Consider the following 21436-nt stretch of genomic DNA (forward strand, 5'->3'; position numbering starts at 1 on the left):
CAACAGCGCTTTCGCGGGCTTGACCTAATAACCTTGACCTGAGTGTACCTGGTCCTTTGTTGCCCTGGCAGTGAAGATTTCCTGCCGTCAGACCATCCCTGAGAATCATAATAATCGTAATAACCGATGACTGTGTGTTTTCCAACAGTGTTTTAAAAAAAACTACGTAACTCCCCATTACGAGTCTTGAAATGAGGGTAGTGAATCGGACCAGCTTTTTAAAAAACGAAATAGAATAGAAAATACCAAGTAATCTCGAGTAGTAAGGTAAGTATTATTTTTGTGAAACCTTTGTTTCAATTGTATGTATTTATACGTGTATATACTGGCTTATCAAAAAAATATTTTTTTTTGTCCCACGGTGGGTGTGCTCTGTGGGTAAAAGTTTGAAAATCACTTGTAAAGCACATTGCACAATTATTGTTTCATGTAATTAGTGCAACCACCCTGTGACCTTGTCTCCTTATTCAGTTTTTTGGATGAATAAACGGGTTCAGCAAGATAAAGCAACAAGGCAGAAAGTGATGGAGGTGCGACTCAAACCAGAATTGTTTGAGCCAGAACCCCACGTCCTTTCTGTCACTGACTGCCAGAGTTCCTAGCAAAGTCCTCAGGCTAGAAATCGGGGTCGCTGGGATTCTGGGTCTGCTCTGGCCCCCCAGCACAAAGCTCTTGCTTCCCTCCCTCGGGAGCCCCCCTCCGTAACGTAAATGGGACATCACCATCAAGGCTGGCCTCAGGGGGAAACCTTCCATGTTGAATCCAGTGCAGCCTTTCTTTGGGCCTCATCAATCAGGACATCAAAAGTATTATTTGTGAGATTCTACAGGTGCTCAGTATATTTTTAGGTTTAGGTTTGCAGGCCCAGACTGATCTACATGTTGGTCTTTCAGGAGTCAACATTGTAAAAATAAGGAGGTCTACCTCACCTGGGGATGCTGGATCAGGGCTGGCCTACTTTCTACATCTGAACATAGTGGGAGAAGGCCCTGGAGGGCAGGACCTTTTTGTCTGGGGCCGGGGAGGGGACCCTGATTTCTAGCCTGAGGACTTTGCTAGGAGCTCTGGCAGTCAGTGACAGAAAGGACGTGGGGTTTTGGCTCAAACAATTCTGGTTTGAGTCCCACCTCCATCACTTTCTGCCTTGTTGCTTTATCTTGCTGAACCCGTTTATTCATCCAAAAAACTGGAATAAGGAGACAAGGTCACAGGGTGGTTGCACTAATTACATGAAATAATACACGTGCAACATGCTTTACAAGTGATAGCCGGGGAGGGGATGGCCACGAGAGCCACAACACCCCTACCCCTAGAGATCCTGTGGCTCTCATGGCCAGATAAGATGAGAACAGGAAGCAGTAGGTGAGAACGGCAAAGAGGAGGTAGTCTGGACAGACGCTGGGGATTGTAGGTACCCTTAGGTTTCTGTTTCTTGTGGTGTATTGTGGGGCTGGCCAGGTCCGTTCCAAGGCTCTGGGTCACATGAGTGTACCTGGTGCTTTAAATCCATCTGCTTACGGAGGAGTTGCATGCTGCCTTGTCCCGCACTACCACATCTCTGTTCTCTCATCCTGGCTCAAACCCTAAGCTTCATACTAGGGTTAAGGGGTGGAAAAACAACCAATTTTAAAATGTTTCCCTCTAATAAGTGTAAACTTATTTAGTTTTGAATTGTTTCTTTTCACTGTACGTATGACTCCATTGTTTTCTCTTTTCCCAGCCCTGTGAGTGAAATAGTAAAATAAATGAATTAATAATCCAGGACAAAATAGATGAGGATCACCTTGCTCCTGTCACCCAGGGCCCTGGCCTGCCCCAGCTCTCTGAAATGGGACCCTGACCCGGCGCCCACGGTGCCTTGGTTTATCCTCCTCATCACTTGGGCTTCTTGTTCTTGACCTTCCTGTGCCAGGGTGCCTGTTTTTGTTTGCTATGTGTTTGTCATTTCGTGAAGGTCATGTCATTATGATTGCAACTTGGATACAGTGCCTTTTGGCTTTTGTCAAGAGGGCCAAACAAAGTTAGAAAGGAAGGAAAGATAGGTCTCCGAGAAACATGGCGAGAATCAAGCCCCCCTGCCCCATGCCTCTCCCCACTGTGCCAGTTACTTTAACCGCCTGAGTGTTACGGTCCCAGTGAGTGGAACACAGGTCCAGGCACGGCGGAGCCATGCAGACAGAGCCCTGGCTCCGCAAGGAGACCCCTGTTGTTGGCCCTTCTTAGTGAGGTGGTTGGCGGGTCTCCACCGGCACTATCTAGAGCTCGTCTCATTTAGGCCAGGCGCTCTCTCAGCGTGGATTTTGGCTTCCTCCCCAGCACTGCCTAACCAGGCGGTCTTCCTGGTTAGATGACTTGGATATGGTGTTTGTGTGGGTGTAGCCGAACAATAGCTTCAGTAGAAACCTGCTAATGGCAAGGGAAGGGGAGGTGTGTTAAGCAGGAAGCATTTCTAGGGAGATTTTTTTGTCCACCTCTTTCTCCGTTCAGGGTGTCGGCCTAGGGTGCCCAGGGAAGAGACAGGACCTTGAAATGAGTCTCTTTCTGCATGTGAGGCCCAGAGCCACTCACCATCCTGAGGGCGGGGCCAGAGCCTCCAGTGGGCTCCGTGTGAGACTTCCACAAGTGTGATTCGCAGTGCACCTTAGCATGCTGAAGGTTCTAGAGGTCGTGAGGCGTGGAAACCTGTTCCTCACACTTGCTTGACCTAGCCGTTAGGCAGAACAGCGGTGTGGGCCCTGCTCTGAGTGAGCCGGTCCTTCAGAGTCCACTGCACTCGCGCGTAGTTTCCCCCGCCCGCCCCCATCAGAACCCGTCAGAGCTGTTGCCTGTCCAGGACTCTACTGGCCATTAACTGAAGCATGGAGAGTCTTCTTGTCACCGAAGCCCAAACATCAGGACGTGGGCTTGACACGCGGAGGGCGGGGAAAGTGTTTCAGAAGCGGCTAGAGGTGGTGCTTGTGCAACATTGTAACCGGACTAAAGGCCACAGAATTGTTCTCTTTAAATGGTTAAAACCATGTGAATTTCACCTCAATAAAAAAAAAAACAGAAACCTGTTTTATGTGTGAGGCACTTCTAACCGTGGAACCGGAGACTGGAGATCTGAAGGGAACGTGCTTGTCTCCGGTTGGGGGACAGGGTATGGCTGGTCTTCTCTTCTAGTCAAGGAACTCTCAGTTCACGAAGGCACTGCTTTTTCTTTTCCTTTTTTCTTTTTTTTTAATTTTTACTACCACTACAACTGCTACTACTACTATTGAGACTGACATCATTTTTTTAAAAAATTTTTATTTATTTATTTATTTATTTATTTATTTATTTATGGCTGTGTTGGGTCTTCGTTTCTGTGCGAGGGCTTTCTCTAGTTGTGGCAAGCGGGGTCCACTCTTCATCGCGGTGCGCGGGCCTCTCACTATCGCGGCCTCTCTTGTTGTGGAGCACAGGCTCCAGGAGCACAGGCTCCAGACGCGCAGGCTCAGTAATTGTGGCTCACGGGCCCAGTTGCTCCGCGGCCTGTGGGATCTTCCCAGACCAGGGCTCGAACCCGTGTCCCCTGCATTGGCAGGCAGATTCTCAACCACTGCGCCACCGGGGAAGCCCGGCACTGCTTTTTCTTCATCATTCGTCCTTAGAACCACTTTGTGAATCTTTCACATTCTCACTTTGCCTCCCAAAGTGGTATACTGAGTGTTCATTACGTGCTAAATAAGGTTTTGTTGTGTTTTATAATTAAGGATAGTTGGTGCATCCGAGTTATCCGAGGTTGGCAAGCAGCTGGGGAACTGCAGCCGTAAAGTCAGCAATAACGATTTCCAGAAAGAGGACAAGAATGTCTTCTCACACTTGCATTGGCTTTTTTCCAGCACTGCCCTAAGCCCCCTGTCCTTTCAATCTAAGGGTTACAAGGCTTTGAGGAGTGCTGCTTTGGGACCGGGAAGGTTGGTCTTTAAGACAGAAGGAATAAGGCATCGAAGGTTCCACTGTTTCTCTATTTCCAAGCAATAGTTTCCTAAAAAGTGACTACCTGTTACTAGTCCTGCCTAAAATATCTTCCACGTGTTATTTCTCCAACTGAAACGAGATTCACAGTTCACCCTCTCACTCAGACTGGTGTGGCTGGTGGAGTCCAGTGCACCGATGCTGGGGCGGCAGGCTGGCCCGGGCCCGCGGGGTGTGACCTGCAGCGCAAACGGGCTGGGAAGGCGCAGTCAGCGCTTAAGCGGTCGGAGGGATTCAACTGGGACGCAGCACACGGTGACCCGCAGGGGCACACACGGGAACGCGGGGGAGCCTTTCACAGGACAGGCGGACGGGGTCGGGGCACGTGGGGATGCTGGGAAAGGGCTGCTGGAACGGGAACTGCAAATACCCAGGAGATAAAAATCTATAGAACTTGATGTTTGGACCAGCACTAGGACAAGATAAACCCCATTTAAGACCTTCCAGAGACCACGTGGAAGTCTGCAGGAACAGCTCAGTTCTGGTTGCTACTGGTTCTCTTTACTCCACACATTCTCTGCATATGAAAAGATTTAAGTGTTGGTGAGGAGGGTGTGACTGACTGGGAAATGCACTTGCGCCCGACCCAGAGCAGAGTGGAGTAGGTGGTGCATTTATTTTTAACCTTAAAGACTTCTGGCCACTGTACTAAAACATCCTCAGAAGACAGTTTTAATGGTACATAAACCAAGGCTTGTCCAGTTTCCAGGGTTCTACAGAAGTGCAGTTATGGTTTTGGGTTTTTTTTCCAGTTATGTTTCAAATTCTTGGAATCCTACAGTAGAAGCATCCAGAGGTGGAGGGAATCTCAGGCATGCTTTTTGTCCATCTCCATTTTGGCAGATGAGCAAAGAGGCTCAACTTGCCTAAGGTCACATGAACCTCAGGGCAGTTTGGACTTGTTCAAGAGGTCATCTCACATTCCAGGCAGATCTTCTTTCCATTTTTCTGACCCTTGGTTTCCTCATCTGTAATATGGGGCAATACCTTTTTTGTAGGATGGTTACGAGGATTTAAGTTAATCTGTGTGAGGCTGGGCTTACATCAAAAGTGCTTAGTGAGGGTTAGCTATTATCATGGGCTGCAGGGGCAAGTCTAATCCTGAAATACCAGAGACCCAGACACAAACCCTAAGCGCAGGGCTATGATGTGAACCCAGCAGAGAGCAAGCAGTGGCACTGGGGGAACAGAACACCCAAATTTTAGTTCTGGCTGTAGCACCAGCCATGCTGTACGACTTGAACTTTTTCACGGAAATTAATCTTCCACAGTGAAAGTATAGAGAAGTTTCTTCTGGAAGGAACTGTACAGGCACGTGGTGGGCAGGCTAACCGTATCACCAGGCAGAAAGGACTAGACAGCCCCCACAGACAAGGGACAAGGGGATAGACACAGGCTCTGGCCTGCAGTCAAGTTCGTCCAAGGCTCAGCATGATTCACTCGTGCCCCTTGGCTTCTCCCAGGGCCCCAGAATGCTATAGAAGCCAGGGGTCAAAGCACGGTGAGGAAAAAGCATAAGCTTCTCCCCATTAAGGCCAAGAAGAAAGCTGGACAGTGGGCCTCAGGGGCTGCCGGTGTTGCCAGGCTTGATGACTGTTCTTCCCTCTTCCCTGGTGTAAAGGGTGACAGGCGTGGGTGACACCAGGGGTTTCACTTTGTTAGGAAACCAAGACAGCTTGAACTTTCTACTGGATCAGTTGGGCAGAAGTAGACAAATCTAACCTCAAAGCAAACTCAGTCGCTTGGTCCCAATGTAGTTTAGATGTTTATATATTTTCCTCTTCCCAAGTGTTAGGGAAGAAAAACCAGAGCTACTAAAAACCTGCCAGGCTGCCGGGGGGAGGAGTGTGGGAGACCCACTGGCAGGCTTTGAGCGCAGGCCCCAATACAGCCCATGTGGTGCGCAGGAGGCCCTGATCCACTACTGCTAACGGTGTCAGCTGCTGCCCCAGGCAGGCTGGGGATGGGGTGGGCGACTCCCTTAGTTTTGCCCCCTGGTGTAGCCGCCCACGCCCACCCTCACCCTCCGAGGCCAAACACAAAGGGCTGCCCAACACCCAGGTTTTATTGTTTCCACTTTATTGCTCAAGCACAGAACTTGAGGCGAGCCTGTACCTTCAGCAAGTGCAGGGAAGAGGCTGAGGGGGTGGGACACGCCTGGCTGAGAAGGGACACTGACGGGAGGGGGCACAGGGGTGGTCACCATGACACCAGAAGGCAGTTAGCAGCCACACCACCTGGGGCGAGGAAAGGAGAGAGAGGTAACGGGCACAGCAGTGCTCCCCATGCCCCTAGCACCCACGTCCGCGAGGAGGAACCGGGAGGGGAGGGGCTGTCCAGGGGTCCCCCCTCCACCCGGCCTCGTCAGACCTCACATCCCTACCGCGCGCCCCCTTCTACCACCTGAAAGACGGACAGAGAAGACAGAGGAAGCAAAATAAATAACGTTCTCGTGAGTGTGCGTGTGGAGGGACATTCGTTCACGTGGAATGGGGGAAGGAAGGGGGGTGACACCACCTAAAATGACCCCCCAACCTCCATCCCCCAGCCTGCTCCTTTCCCCCTTCCCTCAAAGCCACCATCGAACCCGATAGAAAAATAAAGGTCTAATTCACTCAAAGTTCTTCAGTTTTTACAAAACTAACAGGGTGGAGTAGGGCAGGGAGGGGGGGGGGCAGGCAGCCGGGGGCAGGGCTGGGTGGGGCTAGGCTTCCGCCTCCACCTGAGGCTGGACCCCTGCCACGTCGTTCTTCTGCTCGTCCTTCATCTCCTTCATCTCCGCATCAGCGGGCTGCTCTCCCACAGCGACCGTGGCCTTGGCCTGCGAGAAGGGAGAGGGGGAAGGGGGTGAATTCCAGTTCTCATTTGCCCCCTGACGATAAAGGTGACTCTTACCCACATCCCCACTCTCACCTGCCCGCACCCAAGTGATCACCTAGCACACGCACACTAGGTGTCGTCTGTACCCAGAAATACTCACGCCCAAGTTAAAAAAAAAAAAAAACTAACTGCTAACAGCATTATAGGGACACAGCAATGCCCTTTCGATGTGCGACCTAAAGATACACCTGCTCATGTACAAAATTATGAATTCACTTTATTGCAACACTGTATAAAACTCTACTTGTCCATGGCAGCTACTACCACAGGTGCCTACTGAACACTTTAAATACAGCTAGTTCAAAACAATTTAAGTATAAAATACACATTGGATTTTGAAGGCTTAATCTGAAAAAATTAAAAATGCAATTTAAAAAATTACATGTTGCAATATTTAGATACCTTGGGTGAATTAAATATTAAAATTAATTTCACCTATTTTACTTTTTGTTTAAAACACAGCTATTAGAAAATTTAAAATTCCAAATATAATTTGCATTATATTTCTATTAGTGCAGGTTTAGAACACTGGGAGACTAAGAAATAGGGACCTGGGTAAGTAAGATATGACACATCCACACAGTGGAAGACTACGTGAGCCTAAGAACAAACGTGAAAGCTCTTTCACACGTTGATGTAAAATAAGCTTCTAGGTATGACGTGAAGAAAGCATGATGCACAAAGTAGTAGGCAGAGGCCACCGCCTGTCGCCAGGGATCCCTGTCTGTCCCGCCAGCACACTGGGTGGGGGAGGGAGCCTTTCCACTACACGTTCTGTGCAGTCTGAATTTAACCACGTTCATGCATTACCTATTTAAACCTCAGTTTCTAAAACCTGAGTTTTAAACAGGCACAGAGAATGTAGGCTGGGGAGACCATCAGAGCAGCCAAATCCTGACACAGGGGGCCGGACAGGGGGAAACCCGGGCTGCTGCTCCAGGCTTCCAGGGTCGGCACAGACAGGCACAGGCACAGGCACAGGCACAGAGGGCCCGCCCCAGCTGGGCTGGGCTGGGGACGGGACGAAGGGATGCCTCTGTCCCCATCATCCACCCTAACCGCTCCCCGGCCCCACCCTCACCTTGCTCTCCTCCCCAGCCAGCCTCTCAAACATGTTGGCGTAGAGCTTCTTCTCCCGTTCGAGCTGCTTGCGGATCCGCTGCTGGCAGACGGCCAGCTGGGCCTTGGCGGCTTTGTTGCTGGGGTAGAGCTGCAGGAGCTTCTGGAAATCAGCCCGTGCCAAGTCAAAGTCGTTCACCGCCAGGTGGGCCTCTCCCCGGCGGAAAAGGCCCTTCTCGTTGCTGCTGTCCAGTTCCAGGGCCTGAGACACAGGGAGCACGCAGCAGCGAGACCTCAGATCCTGCAGCTTCTCTGGCCAGCACTGGGTTCCCGAGGCAGCCCTCAGCAGGATGAGGCCCCACCCCAGGAAGAACGAGCCTTGGGCACCACACGGAAAGGACCAAGGTCTAGGAAGGCACCTCATTTAGTCCAAGAGGCAGACAGGGAAGACAGGTCTTTAGATGAAAGAGAAGAACCTGTGACATTTCCATGCTCTTTTTTTTTTTTTGGCCGTGCCATGTGGCTTGTGGGATCTTAGTTCCCCGATCAGGGATGGAACCTGTGCCCCCTGCAGTGGAAGCACAGTCTTAACCACTGGACCAGCAGGGAAGTCCATCTCTTTAGACTAAAGTGGGTGCGTAGGAGGGAGAGGCAAAGAGCCGGGGAGGAGAGAACACGGAGCCAGTCCTTCCATCCAGTGTTTCTGCCCGCCGCTGTGCCACTGCCTCCGACCACTAAGGCCAAGCCACTCGCTTCCCACCGCCCTGCCTCTGGGCCCTGCACCTGAGAGTCCCACGGCTCCATCCTGCTACCTCTGCCCTAGTCACTGCGGGCAGGTTCCAGACACGCCGGCAGCTCGCCCAAGCCTGCCCGTGAACACTGCCCTCGCTCACTCACCTTATTACAGTTTTCAATGGCAGCTGAGAAGGCTTGCAGCTTCAGATGACACATGGCCAGGTTGAGGTGGGAGGCCAGCCGAAGGGCCTGCGCCTTCTGTGCGTTCTCATTAGAGAAACTCGACTCGAATTCCAGCCAGGACACAATCTTCTTGTACTGCAGCACAGCTTGCTTGTACTTGCCTTCCTGGAATGGGAGGGAGGCTCAGGCACCCGGCACAGCGTTGGTGGCCCCAAGCTGTCGTACCCTGTAGACACCGGTGACCCACAGGCGTGAGAAAGTCCTGCCCCGCCCAACCCCTACCGCCGGCTTGACCAGGCAGCTCGGATCCACCTGGTGACAGCTGCAGGTGCCAGCATGTCCACTCCTCGAGAGCGTCCAGGACCACGCTGCAGGCTCACCTTGAAGTACATGGTGCCCCGCTCCTTCACTATAGTGCTCTGCTCCAGCTTCTCCTCTGAACTCATCTCCCAGGACTCCTTGGCCTGCCGTACCCCAAGGGAGACACAAAGTTGTCAGCACCCCAGGGAGTCACGTCCAGGGTGGGACCTGACTTCAGGGTAGGGAAGACCTTGAACAAACTCACCTTCTCAAAACTCTTGAGCTGTACTTCATACTTCAGCTCAGCATTTGGTGGGATCTGGAACTTTTCCTTCCCAACACTGCCAAAAGCATAGCTGTGGGGCAGGAAAACGCTAGGTCATCTCAGCAGCACTTAACCTGCTCCACACTGAAAGGGCTTCCTGTTTCCTGCAAAGTACCTCCTCATCGCTTCAGTCTTGGTTCAGATGTTTCCTGCTTGGCAAAATCTTCCCTGACCTCTTCACACAATTCCTTGGGCTCTTACTTAGCATGTTGCAAATCTTTCTAATAACTCACATTACACATAGGCACGATTACTAATTTAAATGGTACCCCACAGAGCAATGAGTCACTAGAAGGTGGCAACAGTGTCTCCGAATAACTAAGGATTTTCAGTACTGTGTCCGGCACACAGTAGGTGTGTTTCAATAAATACAGTTAATGACTGAATGAACAGAAGATGAAAATCTTGATGTCACTAGAAAAGAGAAGCTGTAGCAGCATGACTGAAAACGTCAGGTTTGGATTCAAGGAGATCGTGATGGTGTGCGTGCAGGGTGCCCAGAGCACAGTGACCGTAAACAGGGGAGGCGTACAAAAGGCTGGTTACACAACTCACTGTGGACGAGTAGATCTGACCTTGGTGCACCCACCTGTTCTACAGCCTGCCGCACCTGGGCCAAAGTGTACCTCACCTGGGCTTGAGATACACGATGGAATGTTCTCCTTTTTCCATGCGCTGAATGGCTTTCTCCAGCCCACAAGGCAGATCCACGCTCTCCCCCTCGCCGACCTCAAAGCGGAGCTCCCGGCGGTCAAAGATCTGGTCCTTGTAGTACCCTTCCAGCGCAACTGGCGTGAAAGACAGGCGACGTACCAGGGGCGTAAGCAGGCAGGAGACCGAGGAAGGATGCCGCCGCAGCCGCCCCCATTGCCTCGTCACCTCCTGCTCCCCAAATGCCCTTCGGCGTTCTCAGACGTGGAGGAGTGTCAGGAGGATGTGGTTCAGCCCCCCACTTCACAGAGAAGCCACCCAGGGCGTGCGCACCAGAACCTGACCGAAACCCCGCACCGCCCCACCTCACCCTCCACGAGGGCGCCATCGTTGGGCTTGGCGTGGCCTTCCCCCCGAGCCCGGATTCTCCTGATGATTCCGCCGTCTTCTTCGTCCGTCAGGTCCTCTCCCTTGAACTCAAACAACTCCACCTGTGGGACAAGGTGTGAGGGGTCACAGCTCCGCTCTCGCTCGGAGGGGTCCCTAGTAAATGCCAGAGCGGGTCTGACGGCGAGGGCAGCGACAGCAGGAGTGGCCCAAGTGGCAGTTTTGCCAGGTTCTTGGGAGCTGCCCTGGCTCAGCCGAGGCAGACGCGGGCAGGCCGCAGGGTTCACTTCAGCTCAGGAGATCGCTCTGTGCACTCGCCACTCTCGTACGGTGTGCTCTCCAGACAGTCCCAACCCAGCTACTTGACAAGCTCAGCCCAACGGGCGTCAGGAGCAACCCAACACCTCTCACCCGCCTTCCCAACATTCCCCCGGCATCCACTTGGTAGGGCTCAACCACCTTCCAGTGTGAACGCTGTCAAGTTCCAGCTCCTCAGCAAAGGTTTTCCTCCCCGCCCCCGACCCACACAGCAGGCATCTCTCCCCTCCTCTTGTCTCCAGAGCGCCAATATTCTCTGCTGTCAGTCACCACTCTATGCAGATTATGACCTCCTGATCCCTTTCAGTTAGGACCCATCTCCTGTGGGCACCGCTCCAGAGATAAACAGGCCACCAACCCTCACCCTGCTGCCTCAAGCCTGAAAAGGGGTGCGTGCCTACCTCTTCCCACCTGAACCCTCATCACTGACCACTTTCTGGCAGCAGCAGGTTACATGCATGGCAGAGCTAGCCGCTCTCTCCATTCCCCCCCTTCCCCCGAGGGCAGGCCCTCAGCCTTGGCTACATTGTCTCCGAGAGGCAGGAAGCACTGGAGGGCAGCCAGGCCCTGGGCTGAGACAAGGCTGGCTCTTTGCCTTGCTCTCTGTGGCCACTCACCTCGAACACAAGCGTGGCGTTGGGAGGGATCTTGGGAGGGCTGCCCGCCGAACCATAGGCGTATTCTGGTTTGCAGGTGATGTGGCACACTTCCCCCACCTTCATGGTCGCTACAGCAATATCCCAAGCCTTGATGACCTCCCCTGTAGGTACAGAAAACAAACAGATCGGGACTTCCCTGGTGGCGTAGTGGTTAAGAATCCGCCTGCCAATGCAGGGGACACACGTTCGAGCCCTGGTCCAGGAAGATCCTACATGCCGCGGAGCAACTAAGCCCGCGTACCACAACTACTGAGCCCGCGCTCTAGAGACCACGAGACACAACTACTGAGCCCACGTGCCACAACTACTGAAGCCTGTGCTTTGCAACAGGAGAAGCCACCGCAGTGAGAAGCACACGCACCACAACGAAGAGTAGCCCCCGCTCGCCGCAACTAGAGAAAGCCCGCGCGCAGCAACAAAAACCAACACAGCGAAAAATAAATAAATAAATTTATTGGGGAAAAAAAAAAGAAAGAAAGAAAAGAAAACAAACAGGTTCTCCTTGGCAGGGATCTGACTCTGAGTTCAAACAGTGGCCCCAGAGACTTACTGTCCCATGCCCAAGGGGAAGCTGGACACTCTTTAGAAATGGGACCAGGAAGGTAGAAAACCTGCTTACAGACCACTTAAAAAAAAAAACAAAAACCACTCAACTCTGGAACAAAGCGGTTCAAGAAAACAAGGCAGTCCATCCTTGAAGAGGAAGCCAGGCGTTCAGAGGTGATCAGGGGAATGAGAGATAAAAATCAATACAGTTCCAGGACTTCCCTGGTGGCGCAGTGGTTAAGACTCGGCGCTCCCAATTCCGGGGGCCTGGGTTCGATCCCTGGTCCTCGAACTAGATCCCACATGTATGTCGCAACTAAGAGTTCACATGCCACAACTAAGGAGCCAGCGAGCTGCAACTAAGGAGCCCGCCTGCCACAACTAAGATCTGATGCAACCAAGGAAATAAATAAATAAAAATTAAAAAAAAAAAAATCAACATAGTTTCAGGACAGTGGAAACAAAAAAAAAGAAAAAATTAAGATTGTAACAAACCCTTCGTCTTTGAACTCCTGAGAATACTGTTTCTGCTTGTGACAGCTCACACACCCCGATCCCACCAGCCCGCTAACCATGCCCACCTTTCCCCAGGTCGAAGGAGAATCTGTCCTTGCGGTCCAGGCTGGAGTCAAACTTGGTGCCATCAAGCAGCCAGCCCGTGTAGTGGACAGAGACTCGGTCCCCGATCATGGGCATCTCCGTGCCTGTGCCCTCTCGCTTGATGACCTGGAGGAAGGGGAGAAGGTGAGCACCTGGGGATGGACGCAGAGGCACCATGACTACCCGCACGCCTCTGACCAGAACTCTGACCAGAACGTAAACAGACTCTTCTGCCTCCTTGTAAGTAACTCGACGAACCCGTCATCAAATGACTCTGCTGTGGAGCTTGGTTAGAACCAACTGACCTCCCTGTCTTCCACTACGATGTGACTTGGTGTGAAACACTGGAGACAAAACAACACCTGAGTTCAAGTTTTTGCCGTATGCTCTCGTACAAGTCACTTTCACTCTCCAGACCTTATTTGTGAAGTAGTAATCATAATCCCTATCAGAGTTGTTACAGGACTAAACTGGTGAAAGACTGAATAATTATCAGCAACAAAGGGAAAAGTATTTATGCTACGTTTCCTCATTCTTCCTAAACATCTGTCATCAGATCAGGATCTAGTTTAGACACAAAAGAGGAATATGAATAATGAAAAGAACAGGAGCAGTCCAGGAGAGGTAAAAGCAACCACCAGGTTACAGGTGAGCCCGGGCTCTCAACCAGGCCCTAACCTCTGACTTGGGACTTCAGCATTCGTGACTGGTAGGCTACTGAAGTCCTGGGCTTCAGGGCTAGACTATTTCCCAGGAACTTCTAAGACTCTTGCTTCTGTTCTTTACCATTTATAAAAGGTGGCTCTGTGGGCTCCCTGGTACGTGTGTGGTCACCCTCTAAGGGAAAGCTTCCACGATGGAATGGATGTGGACTTGAATAGCAATAGAAAAGGAAAGGGGAAGGAGTGGAGAATCAAAGAGGAAATGAGTCTCCCTGGAAGCCGCGTGCCCACTGGGAGAGCAGCCAGGTGCGTTCTGCACCAGCTAAGAGCGCCCCGAGGTCTCGAGCTCGCCCAGGGCACACGCGCACGTGGGGCTGAGCAGTGGGAAGCCAGGAGGAGAGACGCTGGGTGAGAACAGGGCACGAATCCGAGCTAGGATTTCGCTATCCTGGACAGCGCAGAACCAGCTCCGAACCGCGGCCCGCTGTCCCGACGTGGGTCAAGATGCCCCGCTGCCTGGGTCCCAGACCCCTCCCCTGGCTCCTCGGGCGGTAACACGGTTTCGGGCGCCCAAGCAGAGCACCTCCTCCCAGCCCCGCACACCGCGCTCAGGAAGGCCCGGGGAGGGGGGGTGAACTACAGGTCCCGGCATGCACCGGGGCGGGGGGGAGGGGGACAGCATGGCCGAGCGGGTGACCTAGCCGGGTCCCAGCCTTTAGAAAGGGGGTGACGAGAAGGCGGAGGGCGCCGGGTCCGCGCGCCAAGTCGCACAAAGGCCGGCAGGCCAGGAAATAACTCCTGGGACCCGCTTCGCGTCCTGGCTAATGTTTAACTGCCAGGGTCGGCGAGCTCCGCACCCCCGACGCGCAGGCGGCCGGGGGGGCTCCCCGGCGGCGGCGGCGGCAGGGAAGGAGCCGGCCGCGAGGTCCCGGGTCGCAGAGAGGGGTGGTGCACGCCGCCCGGCCCCCCGCGGCTCACGCGCCCGTCCCCCCGGCGCGCCCCTCCCCGCGCACGCCGCGGCCGGAGCAGGCGCTGCGCTCCCGGGCCTGGGGGCCGGGGACCGGGGCTGGGGGACTGGGGAGCCCTCAGCCCAGACCTCCTCCTTCCGAGCGTGTGGCCGCCCTCCCGCCCCGAACTGGCGGCCCGGCCAGCAAGGCGGTGCGCCCGGCCACGGCTGCACGCCGCGGTCAACGGCCGGCCGGGAGGCTGCAGAGGCGGCCGTCCGAGCCCCGAGCCCCGGCCGGCCGCTGGAGCGCGGCGGCGACGGGCTCTTGGCGCCCCCCGCCGCCCCGGGGAGCCCCCCGCCCCTTACCTTAAGCACGCCCTCATCCTGCTTGGGGCTGATGTCCACCCCCTCGAGGGGCAGCGGCGCCGACTGCGCTCCGCTCTCTGCAGCCTTCGTCTCCTCGGCGGTCATCGTGCCGTTCCTCGGGCAGCGGGCGCCGGTCAGTGCGCGGCTGTGCGGGCGGCCGGCCGGGGCTCGCGCACCTCTGCTCCGGCGCGGGCGGGCGCAGGAGGTGGGTCGTGGGCGGCCGGGGGAGCGATTGGTCCCACCGCCGCAGAGGGAGGGGCTGGGAGGAGCCGGGCGGCCGCGAAAGACGTGGGGGGAGAACTTTCTAGAGACGGCGGCTGGTTCGGGCTCTGGCGCTCGGGGCGCTCCTACGAAAGGTGGTTTCTGGTTCTTTCCTCCCGCCGGCCGCCTGGCCCCGCCCCGGTGCTGGGACCCTCGGACTCCCGGGCCAGCCCTCCCCCCCGCCGCGCGCTCTCCCGGCCTCCCCCGCCCGTCCCCCCGGTCTAACCGGATTCTTCCAGATCCTTCTCGATCCTCCGCAGCGTCCGACGCCGCGCCGCCGGACGTGGGCGCCGCGCGTGCGTCTCCCCGGCCCGAGACGCGGGCGGCCGGCCTCCCCGCTTGGCTGGGCGCGCGTGCTGAACGCAGAGCGAGCGGAGAGCGTTACCCGGGCGCGCAGGGCCGGGGAGGCGACCGGGTGTCCCCGGAGTGGGGCCGGCGTGCGCCTGGGGCCCGGCAAAGTGCTGCGAGCTGCCCGTTTGCAGGAAATGGCCCGCGTGGTAAAGGGGCCTTCCCCGACAATAATAAAACTGAAAACCTAAAAACGGTTTCAGCTTACGAAGAAAGCCATTCCACCTTACTGAAAACCCATGGGAAGAAATATTTTCTTAATACTGGGTTCCAGGTGATTCTGGACTTCCTGTGGCAAGCAGAGCGTCTGCGCGGTGGGCCAACGCACCGCAGCGCCTAGTTACCCAAACAATAGCCTTTTGACAAAAAGATCCGTGTAGGGAGGGTCTTGATTTTGCTTTAGCACTTAACCCCAGCTTGGCATAGTTCCTGATGCGTGGTATCAAATAGTTATCGGGTGCATGAATTTGTATTCCAATAATAATAAAAACTTTTTTTGGAGCCCTCGCTGTGTGCTTGGCGCTGTGCTGTGTGCTACGCAAACTGTCCTGTTTAGGTAGGCAACCAAAAGGGCTACTGCAGAGGAAATTTCAATAGCATAACGTAACTGGGAAATTCATCGTAGTCTTTTCTGTTGGAACTCGGCTGGAAAGGGATGCAGGAGAAATAAAACCGTTTCTTCCAGTGATTTACAGCAAATGTATTTACCCTTGACTGTCTCGCTGGCTGACTGGGGATACCCTCAGAGGACATGGGGGGTTGACTCACTAAAGGCTATTTCTTTTCTACACTGTCCTTAGTAGGGTGAGAAGTAACAGTGCCAAGGCCTTCCAAAACTCCAGGGGACAGGGATGGTGGGTAAGGTGCTGGCTTGCCGCCTTGGCAGTTATGTTGCTGTTGGCTCCTGCACCTGCGTCTGGCTGATTCTCTGTGTGTGTGCTGGTTTCTTTTGATGCTGGGGCCATTGGGTATTATCTGGCAGAACAAGTTGGGATAGAAAAAAGTTCCCTTTGGAATAATGCTTTTCTGCATCTTTTTCTTCGTTGGAAGCAAACAGTGTCTTTCAGTGTGTCAGCATATATTAATTGAGCACTGAAGATGTGCCTGCTCTTGCACGAACACATGCTGACAGTAGAAAGAGCATATGCTTCAGAGTAAGCAAGGAATTGGCTCGCCCACATGCTAACCGATTTGGGGCAGGTTATGGGGATGGTAACACCTGTCAATGAGGGTAGTTGTGATGGTTACAAAGAGGGAATGTATGTCAGGTATCTAGCCCAGTGCCCACCTTCAAACGGGTGGTTAGTAAATAATGGTCGTTATTCTAATGCGATGAGTGTTATGGTGAGATAGGGACAAAGTGCTAAGAATACAGAGGTCTGTAAGAGGGGAAAACCCTGTGGAGGGGAAAGGGGAAGGACCAGAGGGAAAGGTTTCCAGGGAGGGAGTGCTGAGCTCATTCCATGAGTGGTTGAGGGGCTGGGAGATGGAAGGGGGTGGGGAGGGGGCAGTAGGCACTGGGTTCTTGGATCCTAGAGCAGGACCTTATTGTTTCTAGAATTTTTTTCTAGTTATTTACATTATATTTTTCAGATTGTAAAACTTACGCACAGTCAACGTAGAAAGTACACAGGTGTTTTGTTCTTTCCCTCCTCTTCCTCATCCCTTTCCCAGCCCATTTAAATTAGTATTCCCATTAAAGATGTTTAACAATGTACAGTAAGCCCCCTACATACGAACGAGTTCCGTTCTGAGAGCACATTTGTAAGTCCAGTTTGTTCGTAAGTCCAACAAAGTTAGCCTAGGTACCCAACTAACACAATCGGCTATATAGTACTGTACTGTGATCGGTTTATAATACTTTTCACACAATACATAAAAAACAAACAAAAAAATAAAACATTTTTAATCTTACGGTACAGTACCTTGAAAAGTACAGTAGTCCAGCACAACAGCTGGCACACAGGGGCTGGCACCGAGTGAACAGGCAGGAAGAGTTACTGACGGGAGGAGGGAGAGGAGGTGGGAGATGGTAGAGCTGAAGGATCGTCAGCAACAGGAGATGGAGGAAGCTGCAGTTTCACTCACGGCTGGCTGACGTTGGTGGACCGCACCTTCACAGCTTGAAGGCGCGTGTGTAGGGGCCTTACTGTAATTCTTTTCAGTGGTATCATCAGTCATTCACAATCCTCCTGGAATTCCCCCTTTGCTAGAGGAAGAGAGCACCGCCCCCCACCATCATCCACCTTACTCTGTAGATGACCCGTGCTGTGGTTAGTTTTGTTATTGCCAGAATGAGCCTGCGGGAACTCACGTGTTACATCTCCCTAATGCCAGGCCCATCCCTCAGACACGAAGACCCTTTTTTTTTTGCCTGTGTTGGGTCTCTGTTGCTGCACGTGGGCTTTCTCTAGTTGCGGTGAGCGGGGACTACTTTTCGCTGCGGTGCGCGGGCTTCTCATTGCTGTGGCTTCTCTTGTTGCGGCACGCAGGCTCAGTAGTTGTGGCTCGCGGGCTCTAGAGCACAGGCTCAGTAGGTGTGGCACATGGGCTTAGTTGCCCCAAGGCACATAGGATCTTTCCCGGACCATGGGGATCGAACCCATGGACCCTGCATTGGCAGGCGGATTCTTAACCTCTGTGCCACCACGGAAGTCCCCAAGACCCTTGGTTTTAAACCCCTTGTTTTTAAAGGTGCTGTTTTGACCTTCTTAGACTGACAATGTTCTTAAACATTAAAAAAATTATGTAATATTCAGATAATTCGAGAGAATGTGAGATGAGTATGTATGTGTGTATATACATGCACATACACATGTTATGTAACATAGCAACACAATGAACTTTGGGAATATACCACCCAACCTAAGAATTAGAACATCACCAATATGATTGGTGTAAAAATGTAATACCAGAAATATTAAGGACACTCATCATTTCTTGCTACTTTTGGTGTCTGTGGACTGAGAAAACACAAACTATACTACTGACCAAAACAGCTACTACACGTTTCATAAAACATTTATTTACTTATTTATTTTAGAGATTACAGCTCCATTTTTATGCATTTGAAAAACAGTAGACCGCTATGTGGGGTCTGCACATAGTGGAGACCTGAAGCTTCGTCACTGAACACACCATGGGTCACTGGGTGAGTTTTCCTCACCTCTGAGATGGGAATCATGATAGTGTCTATGTCACAGGATTAAATGATAAATTATTATGTGTGAAGTACTTAACGCAGTGCATGGCACATAGCAAGCAGATGAGCGGTAATGATTGTGTGTGCCATGTTTTATTTGTTCAGCCTGTTGATTGCTGGAGTATGGAGTATGGAAATGGAAGACCCCGAAGTTCCCAGCGCTCAGGCTGCAAGCTACTGACTGGTTTGGACAGGGGTTTGAGCCACTGTTTCCAGAGTAGTGCTTCTTCCTGATGTTAAATCACATCTATATTTTTTTCTCTTTAACACTAAATGATGAACCTGACTATCTAATATACTAGCTTTGATATTTTGTCATTCCAGCAAGTCTGGGAGCCTTGTGAAGGTAAAGACTTGGTCTTAATATTTCCTTGGGCTCCACTGTTACCTGAGCTCCGTGGGGTGAGGAGGTTGGGATATTTGGTGGTTGTCCTGCTGAAAGAAAGTAGTTTTTCCCTTCTTTTAAAAAATAAAATCTAAGTTCCCGCTTCAGACTAATATATATTTTTGTTTTGCTCCTCGGGGCAATAAAAAGTAGCCCCAGTCTTCATCCTTCTGCGTTTGTGGATGAACTGAAATTTGGCTTTGGCCTCATTCATGGGAGGGTCCAGTAGCCAAATGCGTATTTCAGCATTATTTCCAGCCTCCCCAAACTTGTGTGTGATCAGAGATCATGTGTTTGTCCAGGTCATCATATCTAATTAGCATAACTAGAACTAGGATGGCCTTTTGGGAAAAATCTTGCCCTGCATCATCCTCAGTTGAGAGTAAATGTGTATTTAATATGGTAAATAAATCGTGCTCTGCAGTGACCTCAGGAACAACCCAGCAGCTCTTACTACTGAGAAATTAAGAAATTATTGTTCCTTCAGTATAATATCAAACTTGTTAAGTGGTCTGCTAATATTTTAAAACGATTAAATTGTAATAATAATAAAAAAACTCGTATGAAAGTTCAGAATTACTCTTGTATCCCAAAAGTCCCTTCTGAGTTGGTAACATTAAGCTTTAGTCAAATACTGACTTTAATATCTACCCTTTCCGCATTTAGCCAAAACGTGTACTCAGAGCACCTCTGAGTTTACCCCTTCCCATGGGCCCTGCAGGTGGGTTGTTCAGTAGCCCTTCTCTCCAGATCAGCCTCCTCCAGGGGAACTATTCTGGCATTTCCTTGGACTGACTGCCTCAGCTTTAATTTCCTCCTGGGTTTCTGGAAGCCCTAGCCAGGGGTGGGAGTACTCACCCAGATTCCTGCATAGACCAGATAGAGAGAGTCTCATACACCTTCGTGGAGGGGTAAGGGGTGTCTATTTTTCTTAAAGGGGCTCTGGATTTGCCACGGGCTCCACTGATCAAGCACTTGACCTCCCAACTATCCTCTTCCTTTCCCGTGGAGAACAGCCCTGAGGCCCTGTCCTCAAGATTTGCGTCCACTGATGCTTGCCGCTATTACTTCCTATAAGTGGCCAGTTGGTGCAAAGCTGTTTATTGAGTGGGTCGGGAGGCTTTGAGCCACGGAGTGGGTGGCGGCTGCTGGGGCCATAGGGCATGAGCCGACGTGCTTTGGCCGCAGGCTCTCGGTCCCTTGGGGTCCTGGGGCCGAGAGTCGGGAAGAGCAGCATTTGGAGCGCACCCGCGCTGGGCACTGAACTCAGGACTGTAGGGCAGTACTGCACTTTCCCTCAGTGACAGCCCTCCCTGTGGCTTCGGATTTGTTCCCAGAGCAGGTGCTCAGTTGAGTGGGCAAGGCCGCCTGCGCGCTGGCGAGGGTCGCCGGGCTCAGGCCCGGGCTGTGGGCGCGGCTGTCCCGAACTCCTGCCACAGGGACGCGGCCGCAGGCGGCTCTCGGCCCTGGACGGACGGACGGGGGACCCAGGGACGGAGGGACTCCGGGACGAACTCGGTCTCATCAGCCGGAGCGGGGCCTGCGCCTGGGGCTTCTCTGGGGGCTCGGGGCTGGGTCGCCGAGGGCCTTGTGCGCGCCCCGGCCTCCGTGCCCGCTGGTGCCCTCTGGGGGCCCCGGAGCGGCTGCCTGGCACGCGAGAGGGGCTCAGTAGACTCGGGGAGAGGACAATTCCGGAAGGACAGTGGCCCGCCCAAGGCCCCGCCCCGGCGAGGTGGCCAGCGAGGCCCGCTCCCCGGCGGCCGGTCTTCGGAGGACTCGTGTAACCGGGTCACCCGCCCCGAGCGCAGGACACCTTCCCGGCCGGCGGGGAGAGCGCGCGCCCGCGGGGGACGCGCAGCCAGGCGCACGCCCGGTTCTCGGCAGCAGGGCCTGCTTTTCCGCCCAACTCTTTGCACTTTAGATTTTGCTTGTACCTGTGTCATTGGGATAATATCAGCGGCCGGCTGTCTGGGAGCTTTTATACGTACTGTTCTCGGCTTTCACCCACCCTCCCCTCCCGCCTCCTCCCCGCTTCTTGCCTCCTCCGCCCCTTGGAATCCGGCGTATGGGCACGTGACCTGATGTTTGAACCGCGATTTTGGTTAAGACCGAGCTTGATCAAACGTATCGGGTTCATTTTTATCTAAGAAGAAGAGACATATTTATTGAGCGCCTGCGAGGGCGCTGGGTCAGCCCGAGGGACTGTGGGTGCGTCGTCTGCGAGGCTGTCGTAGCCCCTTAGGGCATAGACACGGAGAAGTGAGAGCAAAGGAGAGACTGTGCGACTGTCGGTCTGCTTCAAAGTGCAGGGTGGTCGGGTGTGTGACGGGGGAAGTGTTCTGGGAAGGCCTCACAGAGACCCAGAGGTTGAGGAAGCTCTTGAAAATGGATAATATCTTATTTGTTTACTTTTTAAAAAGATATAACATCACGAATGAAATAATGTCACTTGCAGCAACATGGATGGACCTAGGGATTATCATACTAAGTGAGGTAAGTCAGACAAAGACAAATATATGAAAAGACAAATATATGATATCACATACGTGGAATCTAAAAAAATGATACAGATGAACTTATCTACAAAATAGAAATAAACTCACAGACATGCAAAACAAATTTAA

At 52.8% G+C, this 21436-nt stretch overlaps 1 protein-coding gene and 2 long non-coding RNA genes across 3 annotated transcripts; 2 read left to right on the forward strand and 1 right to left on the reverse strand.

The window, feature by feature from the left end:
• The first annotated feature begins 137 nt into the window (after window positions 1-137).
• Window positions 138-6610, forward strand: LOC309641757. The gene is made up of 2 exons (XR_014252759.1): window positions 138-267; window positions 2488-6610. It is a non-coding gene; the product is annotated as an uncharacterized lncRNA (long non-coding RNA).
• On the reverse strand, window positions 6062-14998 carry FKBP4 (FKBP prolyl isomerase 4). The gene is made up of 10 exons (XM_082422135.1): window positions 14617-14998; window positions 12624-12768; window positions 11455-11597; window positions 10503-10623; window positions 10113-10269; window positions 9422-9512; window positions 9237-9320; window positions 8836-9021; window positions 7961-8200; window positions 6062-6820 (listed from the first exon to the last, which is right to left on the reverse strand). Exons 1-10 carry the CDS (start codon window positions 14719-14721, stop codon window positions 6704-6706), a joined length of 1389 nt encoding a protein of 462 aa, XP_082278261.1. The 5' UTR covers window positions 14722-14998; the 3' UTR covers window positions 6062-6703.
• Window positions 14999-15108: 110 nt separating this feature from the next.
• Window positions 15109-19380, forward strand: LOC309641755. Its single transcript, XR_014252757.1, has 2 exons — window positions 15109-18376; window positions 18533-19380. It is a non-coding gene; the product is annotated as an uncharacterized lncRNA (long non-coding RNA).
• Window positions 19381-21436: the final 2056 nt, after the last annotated feature.

This window comes from Balaenoptera physalus, assembly GCF_965194825.1.
Source record: "Balaenoptera physalus genome assembly, chromosome: 13".
NCBI lineage: Eukaryota > Metazoa > Chordata > Mammalia > Artiodactyla > Balaenopteridae > Balaenoptera > Balaenoptera physalus.